The sequence below is a fragment of the Nematolebias whitei genome, chromosome 3, assembly GCF_014905685.2.
Source record: "Nematolebias whitei isolate Nwh7 chromosome 3, NemWhi1, whole genome shotgun sequence".
NCBI classification, from domain to species: domain Eukaryota; kingdom Metazoa; phylum Chordata; class Actinopteri; order Cyprinodontiformes; family Rivulidae; genus Nematolebias; species Nematolebias whitei.
The window spans coordinates 27213191-27226932 of record NC_056500.1 but is presented as its reverse complement, the minus strand read 5'-3'; the positions used below and the strand labels follow the sequence as shown (position 1 = coordinate 27226932).

Below are 13742 nucleotides of genomic sequence, written 5' to 3'. Positions count from 1 at the left end.
CTTTTTTGTTGTTATATACCTGGATGACTGAGAAAACAAACTTTGTGATTAACAACTAGTGTATTAGCAGGAAAAATGCTACCTTATATTTGCAGTTTGGACTTTTGTTAAAAGCTGTAATATCTTTTGATCCCTGTCGTGTGTTGTTTTGATGTACCATCACCTGATCTCTTGCTGCTCTCTCACTTTCCCTCCCATTCTGTCCGTTTACAGGGTAACCCCCTGGCTGTGAGCCAAGCAGGGCAAAACAGTGGGGCGATAAAGGACAACATCAAAGAGGAAAGGCAGCACCTTTTGCAAGGCCCAGCAGGTAGATCAGCTGTATTATTTGTAACAACTATAAAAGCTGTACACATTTGGTTTGTTGAACTCCCTGGCAACATTTGTACAGGTTTCTATTTGTTCCATTTCTATTGTGCAAATTCTTCTGTGCAGGGCTCGAGTCCAGCCAGCCAGTGAACATCCCAGATTTGTCAAAAAGAAAAAAGAAAAAAAGGAACAGAGCTACAGACAGCTTTACAGGCACTTTTGATGGTAATTATGTTGTAATCGTAGTGAAGTGTAGTATTTGCAAAATGTGGACATGTTATTTATGTTTATCGTTGGATAAAAGTTCATTGTAGTCTCATCTTACCCTTTTCAGAGCTCTACAAACTAACAGATGAGGTGCTCGGTCAGGGGGCTTATGCTAAAGTTCAAGAATGTGTGAGCCTGCAGAATGGACAAGAGTTTGCTGTGAAAGTAAGAATTTCTTTTTTTAGAAAATATAGAGAACGACGTGCGTTTGCTCAGACTACTAATTATGACTTGTGTGGGTTTTTTTTTTCTTGCAAAGATCATAGAAAAGGCCGCAGGCCACAGTCGCAGCAGAGTATTTCGAGAAGTGGAGACGCTCTACCAATGCCAAGGAAACAAGTCGGTCCATTTAATCAAAACAATTTACTGGAGAATTAAAATCATCTCAGAATTAATGAAATGTTTTTGTTTATTCAGAAACATTTTGGAGCTGATCCAGTTCTTTGAAGACAGCTCCTGCTTTTATCTGGTGTTTGAAAAGCTACGAGGGGGTAAGTATGAACAATTATGGCTGCTGCTGTTTATCTTTCATTTTGTTTTTACAAATAGCTCGATACGAACACGCAGAAATTATTCCAAGTATTTTTTTTTCCCCCTGCAGGTTCCATTCTTACACACATCCAAAACCGAAAGCACTTTAATGAATTGGAAGCCAGTAAGGTCGTCAAGGACATTGCACAAGCTCTGGACTTTTTACACACAAAGGGTAGGTTGAGTCTCAAATTATATATTTTTTACCATCTATAAAAATGTTGATGCCTTTTTCTCCTCATGGGAACTTGTGTGCTTTTCTTCAGGCATTGCTCACAGAGATCTTAAGCTGGAAAACATACTCTGTGAAAATATTGATCGGGTAAGTAGCATGGAAAATGTCTCAAAAGGCACCAGTAGATGCAGACTGTGACTCCATTTGTCTTCCGCAGGTGTCGCCAGTAAAAATCTGTGACTTTGATCTAGGAAGTGGAGTAAAGCTCAGCAGTGCTTGTACTCCAATAACCACTCCAGAGCTCACCACACCGGTACAGATTCACAATGTATTTTAAAAAAAAGTTACACATCTATACTGACTGGGGTTTTCAGTCTCCTTCACCTCTTTCACCTTCATAGTGTGGCTCAGCAGAGTACATGGCTCCAGAGGTAGTGGAGGCGTTTACTGATGAGGCCTCTTTCTATGACAAGCGCTGTGATCTGTGGAGTCTCGGTGTCATCCTGTACATCCTGCTGAGTGGAAGCCCTCCCTTCACAGGTCACTGTGGCACCAACTGCGGCTGGGACCGGGGAGAAACATGCAGGGCATGCCAGGTATGATCAGCTCTCAGTTTCTTTATGCTTAGTGTCCTTAAAATCTCACAAATCCATAAGGCTTTACCATTCTAGTTCAAGACTACAAACATCTGATGTCAAGAAGAAATTATGTCTTTTTGTCGGTGACCAAATTACAAATAGGCTGCATGACGGCGATATTCTTCTGGCATCATGTTCTTCCTCCAAACTCTTTTCTGTTCTCACATTTTCACCATTAGCAAAAAGAAGAACTGCAACAAGACGAGCTGTAAAGTAAAGTGTCCACTGATCAACAGTGAAAACGTAACATTTTGAAACCAAGCAGCATTTTCATGTCACTGAATGAAAGGAACAACAATAATGAGAAGTTGTAGCTACTTCCTTAATATTGAAAGCTGTTATTTAGAATCGAGCTCTGTTATTGTTCTGTACTTCTTAACATCTTTGAAAGAACAATAATTGCAATATTTCAGGTTTGGTGTGTTGATCTGTTGTAACTTCTCCACTATGAAAATCTTACTTGTGACCTCTGAGAACATGTAAGAAATTTTACTCTTATAAATGATTAAACCGTTTTCAAATGTAATTTTAATCAGTGATTTAAATTATCTTTTTAAATTTTGTCTACCGTATATTTTGCTGTATAAGTTGCACCTTTTTGCACCTTACACACCTAAGCAAGGTATTTACGTGTTTTTCCATATTTATAACCCAATTTTTGGCTGAGATTTGATGATTTCATTCATTCTGACATGGAAAATATTGAACACTGCCATTTTCAGCTGCTAGAGGGACTGATGTGGCAAACCAAGTGCCTCATTAATAGGTAAAAGTGTCTATTAATGAGACACTTGACTTGCCATACCAAGCCACCTTCGTCTCGCTCCAGAACTCCTGGAGCAAACGTCAAATCAGCTGCATTTCGCCGCACGGCCCAGGCGAAATGCAGCTGATTGGATCATTAAAGCGCATTTATTAAGGAAAAGTTCAACTGAGACACACCTTTACTATAATGTCGAGCAAACAAATAATTGTTTTTAAATATTAATCTTGTTAAGTTCTTGTTAAAGTCCTCCCGTGTACGCTCCTGCGGCTGCCATTTGGCAGCTAATCAATTTTTGGCACAACACTGGACCATGTTTCCGGGTGGTCAGTGGTGACATGTAACAAACGTGACGCGTTAGCGGTGACACATAATAGATACGACTTAAATGGCGAAGCGACATGTTTATGTTTTTTCCACTTTATTAGACATATTTGGACTGATGCGGCTTACACGGCGGTGCGACGTGTACGGTGGAAAGTACAGTAAACTCTGAGGTGAAACAAAATCAGAATACCCTTTTCAGAGTTCAGACAACAGTCGGTTGAGTTTGTGGCAAACCCTTTTGTTTTAATTAAAAGTAATATTAAAATCTTGCCTCGTCTGGTTCTCATGGACGCAGGATCTCATCTTGCCTCATGAGACGAGTGTCTCCTTACACTCCTAATGACACACTCTGTATATATATATATATATATATATATATATATATATATATATATGACCCCGTGTCCTCAGAGCCAACTGTTCGAGAGCATCCAGGAGGGAAAGTATGAATTTCCAGACAAGGACTGGGCACACATCACTGAAGAAGCCAAGGATCTCATATCCAAGCTGTTGGTTCGGGACTCCACCCTGCGCCTCAGCGCTGCTCAGGTCCTCCAGCATCCTTGGGTGCAGGGGGTGGGTATTGTTTACATCGATGCAGCAGAATAATTGTATTTCCCTGTGTAGTTATTACTCAGATGTCATTTGAAGCTACATGATTTATTTTTCCTGCAGAATGCTCCAGAGAGAGGTCTTCCAACTCCTCATGTTCTACAGAGGTTTGTAATACAAGTTTTAGGTGTTCTAAAAACAGTTTAGTTGTTTTTTTATTTAATGAGAAATACATTTTTAGCTGCCTTGATAGCCTTAAAGTTCTATTTTAGTCCGCCTTGACAAAGATTTCAAGGTTTTAATTCTTTAGATAAGTGCAGTAGAGTATGTTTGCTTTCTTGAATACTGAAATTAGCACAAGTGTTCACAGTAGTTGTTTTTTTATCAGTCATTTTAACAAGTAAAGAATTGTCTTGAGTCCGAGGCAGTGCTGTGAGCATGAAGCACTGAGGTGAGTGGATGTTTCTCATGGCGACCTCTGCCTCGTCTCGGTTTAGGAACAGCAGCACCAAAGACCTGAGCCAGTTTGCAGCAGAAGCGATCGCCTTTAACCGGCAGCTGTCCCTGCACGACGAGCAGCAGGAAGACGCCGAAGCCATCGTTTGCTCCATGAGGCTCTCCCCTCCTTCCAACTCCAGACTGGCCCGCAGACGGGCCAAGTCCAGCGCTCTGCGCAGCACAGACTTTGCACCGGCTTGTGATGACCTTGAGATACCAGCCTGAATTCCTTTGTTGTGTTTTCCTGATTGATTTCCACCTCTGACTTCTCTTTTTATTTAAATAGACTTTTATTTTCTATAGGGAGTCTTTATGGATGAGCCATAGGTCTCAATTTTTGGTGTTAAAGCTTCACTATAGACAAAAATCTTATCTAGACGGTTTGAACACTAGACAGTTAATCCTCAACAACTTTTAATAGTTAATAATGGTTTTAATCCGCCTGAGTTTTAAACAAGGGAGATCTTTTGCTTTAGAACATAATGACAGATCTATTTATGGTTAATGAGACAAAACACCAAACCTATTTTTATTAAAACAATTTATATTAAAGTACATATCATTACCAAAGCAGCATTTTAGAGGTGCAGGACAGCGGTGCAGCTTTTTCTGTCCATTTTATTTAAATGACTTCTTTTATTGTTAAGCTGTGAAATGGTTAATATTGTGTCTTAGTTATTGGTGGAAAGGGATTATCTCTGCTTTTTGGAAGCATTCATGTGTAAGTGACTTGTGTATGGATGTGTGTATTTATATTTGATACATAGAATGACACTTGGAGGACACTGGGCTTTTATTTTTTCTAAAATTACCCATTAGCTTGTAATGCTAAAGCTAGCCACCTGCAACCATGGGTGAACGATCCGGGGTATGAACGGATATGTAGCTTTCACTTCAACACAAGCTACCTGTATCACTGATGTACTTTAAAGGAAGCGTTGCAGTTAGTTTAAAGAAATTATTTTGATAATTTGAAATGGAGTTTCAAAACCTTTTCGAGCAGCTAATATCTTACCTGTTGTAGATCATTCTTTAAAGGACCTGAATTTGGAGAAATAGTTTCATTTTGACTTGACTTATGACAGGGAATGAACATTTTTTAAGAAAAAACACTAGAATTGGTTGGTAATGAATAGATTTTTCTAAAAAAAAAAAACGCCCCCCTGTCCCATTTAACATGCCACTCACCACTACACACTTAACTTGACCAAACTGCAACAATGCATGCTTCTTACCTACAGAGTTGACTTATCCTTACTTGTGTTGGATGAATTTTTATCACATGAACTACAAACTGTTTAAAATCAAAGAAATCATCTTAACGAGTGCTACTCTAATAACGTGATTTTCTCGGCACAGTTGGGAGGATGACTCGCAGTGAATTAAAAGTTTGCTCTGCCCACGTTCTGCAGCTGAAGACCCCTCTAATGACTGAGACTCCAGCTACAGAGGTGTGTTCCGCTTCTGCTCAGGTTGTACCAGAAAGCAGTGGTTCCCAACTCTGGTCCTTGAGGAACACCATCCGGCTTTGTTTAGTTGCTGCTCAAACACACCTGATTTGAATGAACGGGTGATTTAACTGGCTTTTGTATAACATGAGGAAGTAATTAAATCACTGAATCAGGTGTGTTGGAGCAGAGAAACAACTACAATATGCAGGATGGTGTTCCTCAGGGACCTGGGTTGGGAACCACTGCAGCATTTGTTTGCTCCAACATTTGATCACCTGTAGTAATACAGGTTTTATACAAGTAAAGTTTTACTTACTTACTAATACTTCACCTGTTAGAGATCGCCACAGTTCTCAGTTGTTTTCCAGCACACATAAGGAGCTTGAACTCTTTGTTTTTCCATCTGAACGAGTTGAACAGTGTTTCTTGACTGTTAGGTTGTAGATAATTAAGGGAACTCAAAGGGAATTGTTTACCACCGTTGTTACACTTTTAGAGTATTAGGATTTTATATTGTGAACAAATAGATTCAGTATGTATAGGGGCATTTTTATTTTGTCGTGTTTTTATGAATGGCACCAAGAAGAGTGACGGACCAAGCTAAGATCCGTCTTTCTTGAGTCCATCCAGTGCATGACGTTAACTTTTTTTTTTAATGGTTTTATTAATTCAGAAACTGTTTTTTAAGACCTCTGATGGTAGTTCATTAGTTTATTTCTTCTAACCCTGTTAACTTTATGTGAAGCAGCTAAACCACTCCCCTCTACACACTGTTGTCATGGACACCCCATCCCTATACCAAACAAGGGCTTTCATTGGCCGACGGGGATTGAAAGAGATTTGTTCAGAGACTGGATTAGACAACATGTTAAAGCCCTCACATGTTGAGTTATAAAGTGTATTGTTTTCCCTCGTCAAATGAGAAACGTTAATCTGTATGAGTTCTTGTACGTGGAGCAGATTTTTATTACAGGATGCCGAGTTCTCAATAAACTTTGAAACATCACTACTCGTCTAAATTGTGATGCATCATTTTTAACAAACTGTTCTTTTGTCATTTAGGGGACGTTTTGGTCAGAGTGTAATTTGGTTTTTAATTCACAGGTAAACCGTTTTGTACCCAATCAAAGCCGAAAGGATTTCAAGGGAACCAACCTGAGCTGAACAAAAGGAACTAGAGAGCCAGCATTTCTTGAGGGAACCATTTAGCACTTTGAGACAGTTTTATGCCGAGAAACGATGGATATGAAGCTGTTTTGTTCAGACCTTGAAAATAATAATTTAAAAAAAGTCACTCAGAGGATGTGTTGTGAATGACTACTACCATGCATTAATGTTTCATCTCATTATTTGTAACGTTAAACAAGTTAAATGGTTGTGTTGGTTAATGTTGATTAGCTGTGGTGGCCATCTTGAACAGTTCTACATTTTTTAAGTTTTGATCTTAAGTAATCTGGTGGAGCTAACGTTGGACAGATGTGGACAACGTACAGCTGAAGTGACCCTTGGACGATCTCCGTCCAGTCCCCAAAACTCTTAACTGAAAAGAAAACAACTTTTTTAAATGTTAATGAAAACATTTATGTATGAAACTTAAGGAAGTTTAATTTAAACATCTTGGATCAATACACAGAAATCTTTCAAATAAGGCTATATTTTAAAGTTGTGTTTCGAGAACTAGACTGAACCTTAAACATTCCAAAACTCATATTTAGTCTAATATTTTGTCACAAGCTATTTTACAGAAAGTCTGTCTTATATTTCTATATCTGGGCGACACATTTGTATTGATCATGATAAATATGCTACAGCAAGAAAGCCTGAAAAACTTTTTATTTTGTATCTTAATAAAAGTATATTTTTCCATTTAAGCGGCTTTAAATATTTTAATGTGGCCTTTTGGAAAAAATAGTTGCCCACCCTGGTGTTGGGGATCAATTAGCTACTACCACATCAAACTTAAATCAATTTCTGTCAAACTGACTGAGGTAAAGACGTTTAGTGTTTTTAATTAATTAATTTATTTATTAACCTTTATTTAATCAGGCAAATCCCAATGAGATCACAGACCTCTTTTGCAAGGGAGGCCTGGACCTGAATTCAGCCTAACATGCATGTTTTTGGTTTGTGGGACGAATCCGGAGAACATGGAGAAAACCCAGGCAAGCACGAGAAGAACATGCAAACTCCACACAGAAAGACCCCAGGACCAACCAGGGATTGAACCCAGGATCTTCTTGCTGTGGCAGCAAAGAGTTAATCAGTTGCAGAGCTATGTAATCATAAAAAATAAAAAAAAAATCCATGCTCAATAATCCAGGTATACAATCCAACAATTTTCAGTCAGGTCATCTGGACAGTTTCTTTTTTTTTCTTAGCACCAACATAACTGGTTTGTTCCACAAAGCTGTTTAAGGAAGAATCAGTTTTGTGTTGTGTGTTTCCTTGACTGATGAAGCCTTCTGGATGGAAGGTGAACCATTTCAGCAAAAAAAGAAACTGTCCAGATGACCTGACTGAAAATTGTTGGCTATGTAATTATTATTTTCTAAAACTTTAATTAAAATTATGCGAGTGGTTAATGAGATGTTTAAAGACAGACATGGGTAATAACATTATGGTCTGCCTTTGCCTTTTGGGGGCAAATGACAATATATTTTTTTAATGTTCTGTCTGAAACCAGAGGAGAGTGTGTGCATCAAGTGTTTTTTATATTCCAGTTCAGAAGATGCGCAGCAGCAGAGGTGCTTCGTTTGACTGGGCTGATTTGAAGCAGCTCTCTTGAGAGAAGAGCAGCTCAGTGCTGGTTCACCTGCAGGAGGCAGAGTCAACCCTGCAGCATCATGGAGGGATAAAACACGGAGACATACTGATGAGTCTGAGCACGTGAGCGACTCAGTACTTTCTATACATGTGGCTGAAGTGCTGCTTTAAAGCCGTGTTTGTGTTTTTCTTTCTTTGTGTCCTTTTCTGTTGTTGCAAACCGTCGAGGCAGCTTCAGAAATACTTGAGCTACATTTTATGACAACCACGTCACAATTATTAGTTGTGTAAATTCTCAATCAGCCTTCACCCAATACTTTCACTGTTTTATTTATGCCACATGTTGTTTGAATCAAACTACTTTATGCCATTTTATTCATTAATAAATCCAAACGTTCAGCTCACTCAAGAGATGTATCCTTTGGTTGCTCTAGCGTTTATTATTTTTTTAAATATTTGATATTATTTGCAAATATTTTCCTATTTTAAAGCATTTTTCTCTTTAAAAATCTGCATCAACACACTTCCTCTGTTTTTGCCTTGTGTTGCTTTTAGCTACTGCTGCTACTTTTAGCTTTTAGCTCGTCTTTTGCTTTTTTTACCTTTTAGCATTTTCACAGACACAGAGTTTCTCTACTTGTTCTTTTTTTTTTTACTCTTTAGCTCTAAAATGATTTGTAAATAAACTCTAGCCTAAGGTTCAGTAAAGTTAAATAAAATAATTTCTTAATTTTCTCAGATTTGTCACTTTTTATCTACAAAATTATAAAAAGTGTTTGCAGCACCCAAAGTGATGAAGTGGATCATTTGATGAAACATGCCTGATGAAGCCCCTGAAAGGATCCCAGAGCAGCGGAGCCTCCAGCAGCAGGGCCTGCCCTCCCCTGCTCTGTGCGGCGCCTGCAGCCTGTGCATCATGTTGGCTGGCATAAACATCACCTCGGTGGGAGTTTTCACCTTTGGCACCCTCATTGTCATGAATCACGTCCTTGTATTTAGATCTTTATCACTCTGTTCACTAGCTCTGGTTTCTCAGTTCTGTTCTGCTCTTTTCATTCTCACTCCTTATCTCCTTCTACCTGGTTCTCATGTGTGTGTGTATGTGGAGAACCAGTCTGTCCACTCTGCATGTTGGTGAAGGCTGACTGCACTAATTGTTTGCACTGCAGCCAGCTGGCCTGATTATCTCTGACTGGCTGCACCTGTTCTCTCCACCCTTTATAAGCAGCAACCTGTCAACTCTTCGGTGCCCGATAGTTGAACACTCTTAGTAGTCAGTAAATATCTCGCGTTCATGCCTGTAGTCCTTGTTGCCCTCTCTTGTCCCTGTTCAAGTCCTCACTCCTTGTCTTGCCCTCCACGCTACCTGTCCCTCTTTCTGGTTGTCCTCCCCTTCTTGTTTGGCCTGATCTCTTGGTTCCTTGACCCTCCGCCTGCCTCGACCACGTCTCTTTGGATTGCCCTTTTGGATTTGTTTCTGCATCTGCTCTTGGTACCGACCCACGCCTGCCCGACCACCGATCTGCCTGCTCCTCTGGTACTGCCTGACATCTGCTTCTCGTTACTGGACCTTGGAAAGCCTGACCTCCCCTTTTGGATCACGGACTCTGGACACACAGACAGCTGCGGCCGACTGTCGTCCTTCACCGGACTCAGCCCTTCCAGCAGCTGCAGATCTGGACACTTCCACCTTTCAGGACCCTTGAGATCATCTGAGACGGTTAGTGGTTTTTCCTTATTGACTATTTTCCACGTTCTGGTAATCCGCACGACCACTAACCGTTCTCTGCTTCTTAGATTGCTCCTGCCATTAACCGACACCAGAACCAGAACCCAGACCAGCACCGAGACCAGCTGTCACTTCCCTCCTAGAAACAATAAACACTTATTATTTATCGTCAGTCTGTTGTGTTGTGATCTTGGTCCAAACCCTCACGAGAGTTCCTTACACTCATTCCTTCAAACAACCACCCCCCATCATCATCGGGCCTCTTCTCTTACTGATGGCGCTGGCTTTCTTCTCAGCCTGCTGCGTGGCCAGCAGGAGGCCTCCCATCCACATGGCGAGAAAAGCCCAAGGAGGGGAGAAGTGGGGGCTGATGAGAATGAGGATGGCGACTTTTGAGATGGAGACGAGCGAGCACACGCTTCAGGACACGACAGCGGTCCAGCTCAGCCCCACCAACTCCCTGAGCTCTTCTCACAAGTCCAGCTCCAACCATGGGGACGCCGCCGTTCCAGCTTCCTATCACGCTGGAGTCAGGCAGCTCACGTGTGACATCACCGGAGACAAAACGAGTTTGCAAGGAAGGTGTTTCCACACCGCTGCTGCCTGATCTGAACACCCCCTGCACGTTGCACAAACCTTCCTCTGCAGCCAGATGTGTGGGTGAATCAAAACAGAGTGGACATGTCTGAGAGGACATGACAGAGACCAGTCCAGCTGACAGGGACACAAAAGTGTCCTCTTTTCAGTCAGGTCTTGGTTATGTTGTGTTGCACCTGAAGGCCACAGCTGTGTAACATCTGTGATCATCTTACAGGACATTAATGTTGCTCTGCTCCAGGAGGGACTTTACTTTTACAGCCACAATAAACAAAAATGAAACGACGTCATGTCTGTGTGTTTCCTGGCATGAAAAACTGGCATGTGTGCCTCATAGATTCAAAAATATTCAAGACAAAACAACTGGACTTTATTTGTAACAGAAGACGTTTCGCTTCTCATCCGAGAAGTTTTCTCAATTCAAAGAGCAGAGCGTGTGGGATTCAGGTTAAAAAGCTGAGATACACATACGTATGTGTCCCGTAGATCTGCTGTGGTTTGTTCTTCTGTTCATGTGAGGAGGGAGGATGATCAGCCCGGCCTCTAATGTGCGATCATTCAAAGAGCCATCTATGACAGGTGCATTTTTTGTTATTCAAAACATTTACACAAAACCCCACGTCAGAACATCTGAACTATCCCTTTAAAAGCTGATAAAATCCTCTTCTTATAAACACTGCCTGAGTTTGAGCTTCAATTCTCAAAGTTTATCAGCTGTGGTGAGTGATGGTGTAACCTTAAACACTGTAAAGGGGGGGCGGAGGGATTCAAGTGTTTATAGCAGCAACAAACACAAAGGTACATACAAAAATGTTCCTAAAATATTAACAAACAATATATAAAGAAATAAGTTAAACAATAACAATCATCAGAGGTGCACACCCTGCCAGGAACACTGCACTGCCTTCAGGTCTGGAAACTCACAGGAGCTGAGTAGGACAAGGAATGAGCTGGATGCTGGTATTAAGAAGGCCAAGGCCACATATGCACAGAGGATCCAGGGTCAATTCACCTCACAAGACCCTCGGAGCATGTGGAGGGGCATTAAGTGCATAACAGATTATAAAGGCAGGTGTGAACAATACCCCAAAGACCCATCTCTGCCTGATGCCCTCAACAAGTTCTTTGCACACTTTCAAGACCTGAACAGACCACCCAGCACCAGACTCACCTCACCACTGGATGAAGAGCATGTCAGCGTGACCTCAGCAGAAGTAAGGAGTACCTTCAGGAGGATTAATCCGCACAAGGTAACTGACCCAGACAACATCCCCGGAAAAGTGTTAAAGGAATGTGCTGATCAGCTCTGTGAGGTGCTGGCAGACATCTTTAACACCTCACTTACCCTGGAGACAGTTCCCACCTGCCTGAAGACTGCCACCATCATCCCAGTCCCAAAGAGCTCTACAGTGACTGGTCTGAATGACTATCGGCCAGTGGCCCTCACCCTGACAGTCACTAAATGCTTTGAAAAACTGGTCATGACTCACATCAAAGCTAACATCAACATCAATGAGGACCCTCATCAGTATGTATACCGTGACAATCGATCTACAGAAGACACCATCTCCTCTGTGGTCCACACTGCTTTCACCCACTTGGAGCAGAAGGACTCCTACGTCCGTATGCTCTTTGTGGACTTCACGTCTGACTTCAACACCATGATCCCCCAAACCCTGATGGACAAACTATTCACACTAGGACTAAGCCCCTCCATTTGCAACTGGGTCCTAGACTTCTTAACAAACAGACCACAGTTAGTGAGGATCCACAACTTCTCCTCCTCCACCATAACCCTCAGCACTGGCTCTCCTCAGGGCTGTGTGCTGAGCCCTCTCCTGTTCACTCTGCTCACGTATGATTGTGCAGCTACCCATCCAGGCTGTCACATTGTAAAGTTTGCAGATGACACAGCGGTGGTGGGATGCATCACAAACAATGATGAGTCCAGCTACAGACAGGAGGTGGAACACCTGGAGAGCTGGTGCAAAGAGAATAACCTTCAGTGTGAAGAAGATGAAGGAGATGGTCTTGGATTTCAAAAGAAAATGACACCTACTACCCCCTCCCCCCATTAAGTGTAGAACCACTAGACTGACGAACAGCTTCTACCCTGAGGCTGTTAGACTCATGAATCTTTAACGAGGATAATCACTGTGAAGAATCACACCATGTTGCTGCTGATCTGTTTCATGTTGTTGCTGATCTGTTCCATGTTGTTGCTGATCTGTTTCATGTTGCTGCTGATCTGTTTCATGTTGCTGCTGATCTGTTTCATGTTGCTGTGTTCATTCGTGCTCATCTGCTCACACAGACGCATGTTCATGCTGCTGTTCATTGTATTGTTTTTATGCCACTAGTGTTTAGTGTATTTTTATTAAAATTTTTCTTAGTTCATATCTTAGATCTTATTACTGTTTTTCTTGTACATTTAATATTTTTGTTTGATGTAACTGAGACCCTGTGTGCAGTTTCGTTCCACCCACATGTACCACATGTGGTGGAATGACAAATAAAGAACCTTGAATCCTTGAACAATAATAATAATAAAAAAAAAAAAAAAAAAAAATTATTATTGTAATAATATATATATATATATATATATATATATATATAATTATATTATTATATTATTATTATTATATTATTATAATAATAATATAATAATATACTATACAAGATTATAATAGAAAATATTGTGCAATTTTTAAAAATAGGCATGTCATGATGTACACAGTGTTCAATATGAATTGAACAATGAGAAGGACAGACTTTGTTTGTTTTAAAAAAAGAAAAGGACAGCCTATTGACAGTACATGTAGGTAGGTAAAGTGGGTGATTGAGCAGAGGTCAGCATGCCTTTAATACTTATTGAGTTTGTTGGGAGCAGTTATGGTTATAGAGTCTAACAGCTACTGGGAGGAAGGATCTGCAGTAACACTCCTTTGTGTATTTAGGATGCAATAATCAGTCACTGAAGGAGCTCTCCAATTCAGCAACAGCTTCATGCATGGGGTGGGAGATGTTGTCCGAAAAATATGTTATTGTTTCTAGAGTCCTTCGGTCTCCCACCACCTGCACTGGGTCGAGGGGTCATCCAAGCACAGAGCTGGCCTTCTTGATGAGCTTATCTAGCTGCTTC

General features: G+C 40.9%; 2 protein-coding genes across 2 annotated transcripts in view; both read left to right on the top strand.

Annotated features, from left to right (window-relative positions):
- Positions 1 to 4337, top strand: part of mknk1 (MAPK interacting serine/threonine kinase 1) — a 5364-nt gene extending 1027 nt beyond the window's left edge. The window contains exons 3-14 of the mRNA XM_037674743.1: positions 214 to 310; positions 436 to 534; positions 644 to 741; positions 836 to 915; positions 994 to 1067; positions 1178 to 1282; positions 1374 to 1429; positions 1500 to 1595; positions 1684 to 1878; positions 3422 to 3586; positions 3686 to 3729; positions 4060 to 4337. Of these exons, the coding sequence (XP_037530671.1) occupies positions 214 to 310; positions 436 to 534; positions 644 to 741; positions 836 to 915; positions 994 to 1067; positions 1178 to 1282; positions 1374 to 1429; positions 1500 to 1595; positions 1684 to 1878; positions 3422 to 3586; positions 3686 to 3729; positions 4060 to 4285 (1335 nt within the window). The 3' untranslated portion in view covers positions 4286 to 4337. The remainder of the gene's footprint in view (positions 1 to 213; positions 311 to 435; positions 535 to 643; positions 742 to 835; positions 916 to 993; positions 1068 to 1177; positions 1283 to 1373; positions 1430 to 1499; positions 1596 to 1683; positions 1879 to 3421; positions 3587 to 3685; positions 3730 to 4059) is intronic.
- A 4754-nt stretch (positions 4338 to 9091) lies between these two features.
- LOC119407443 (transmembrane protein 275-like) lies at positions 9092 to 10610 on the top strand. Its single transcript, XM_037674268.1, has 2 exons — positions 9092 to 9254; positions 10240 to 10610. Exons 1-2 carry the CDS (start codon positions 9092 to 9094, stop codon positions 10608 to 10610), a joined length of 534 nt encoding a protein of 177 aa, XP_037530196.1.
- The last annotated feature ends 3132 nt before the right edge of the window (positions 10611 to 13742 follow it).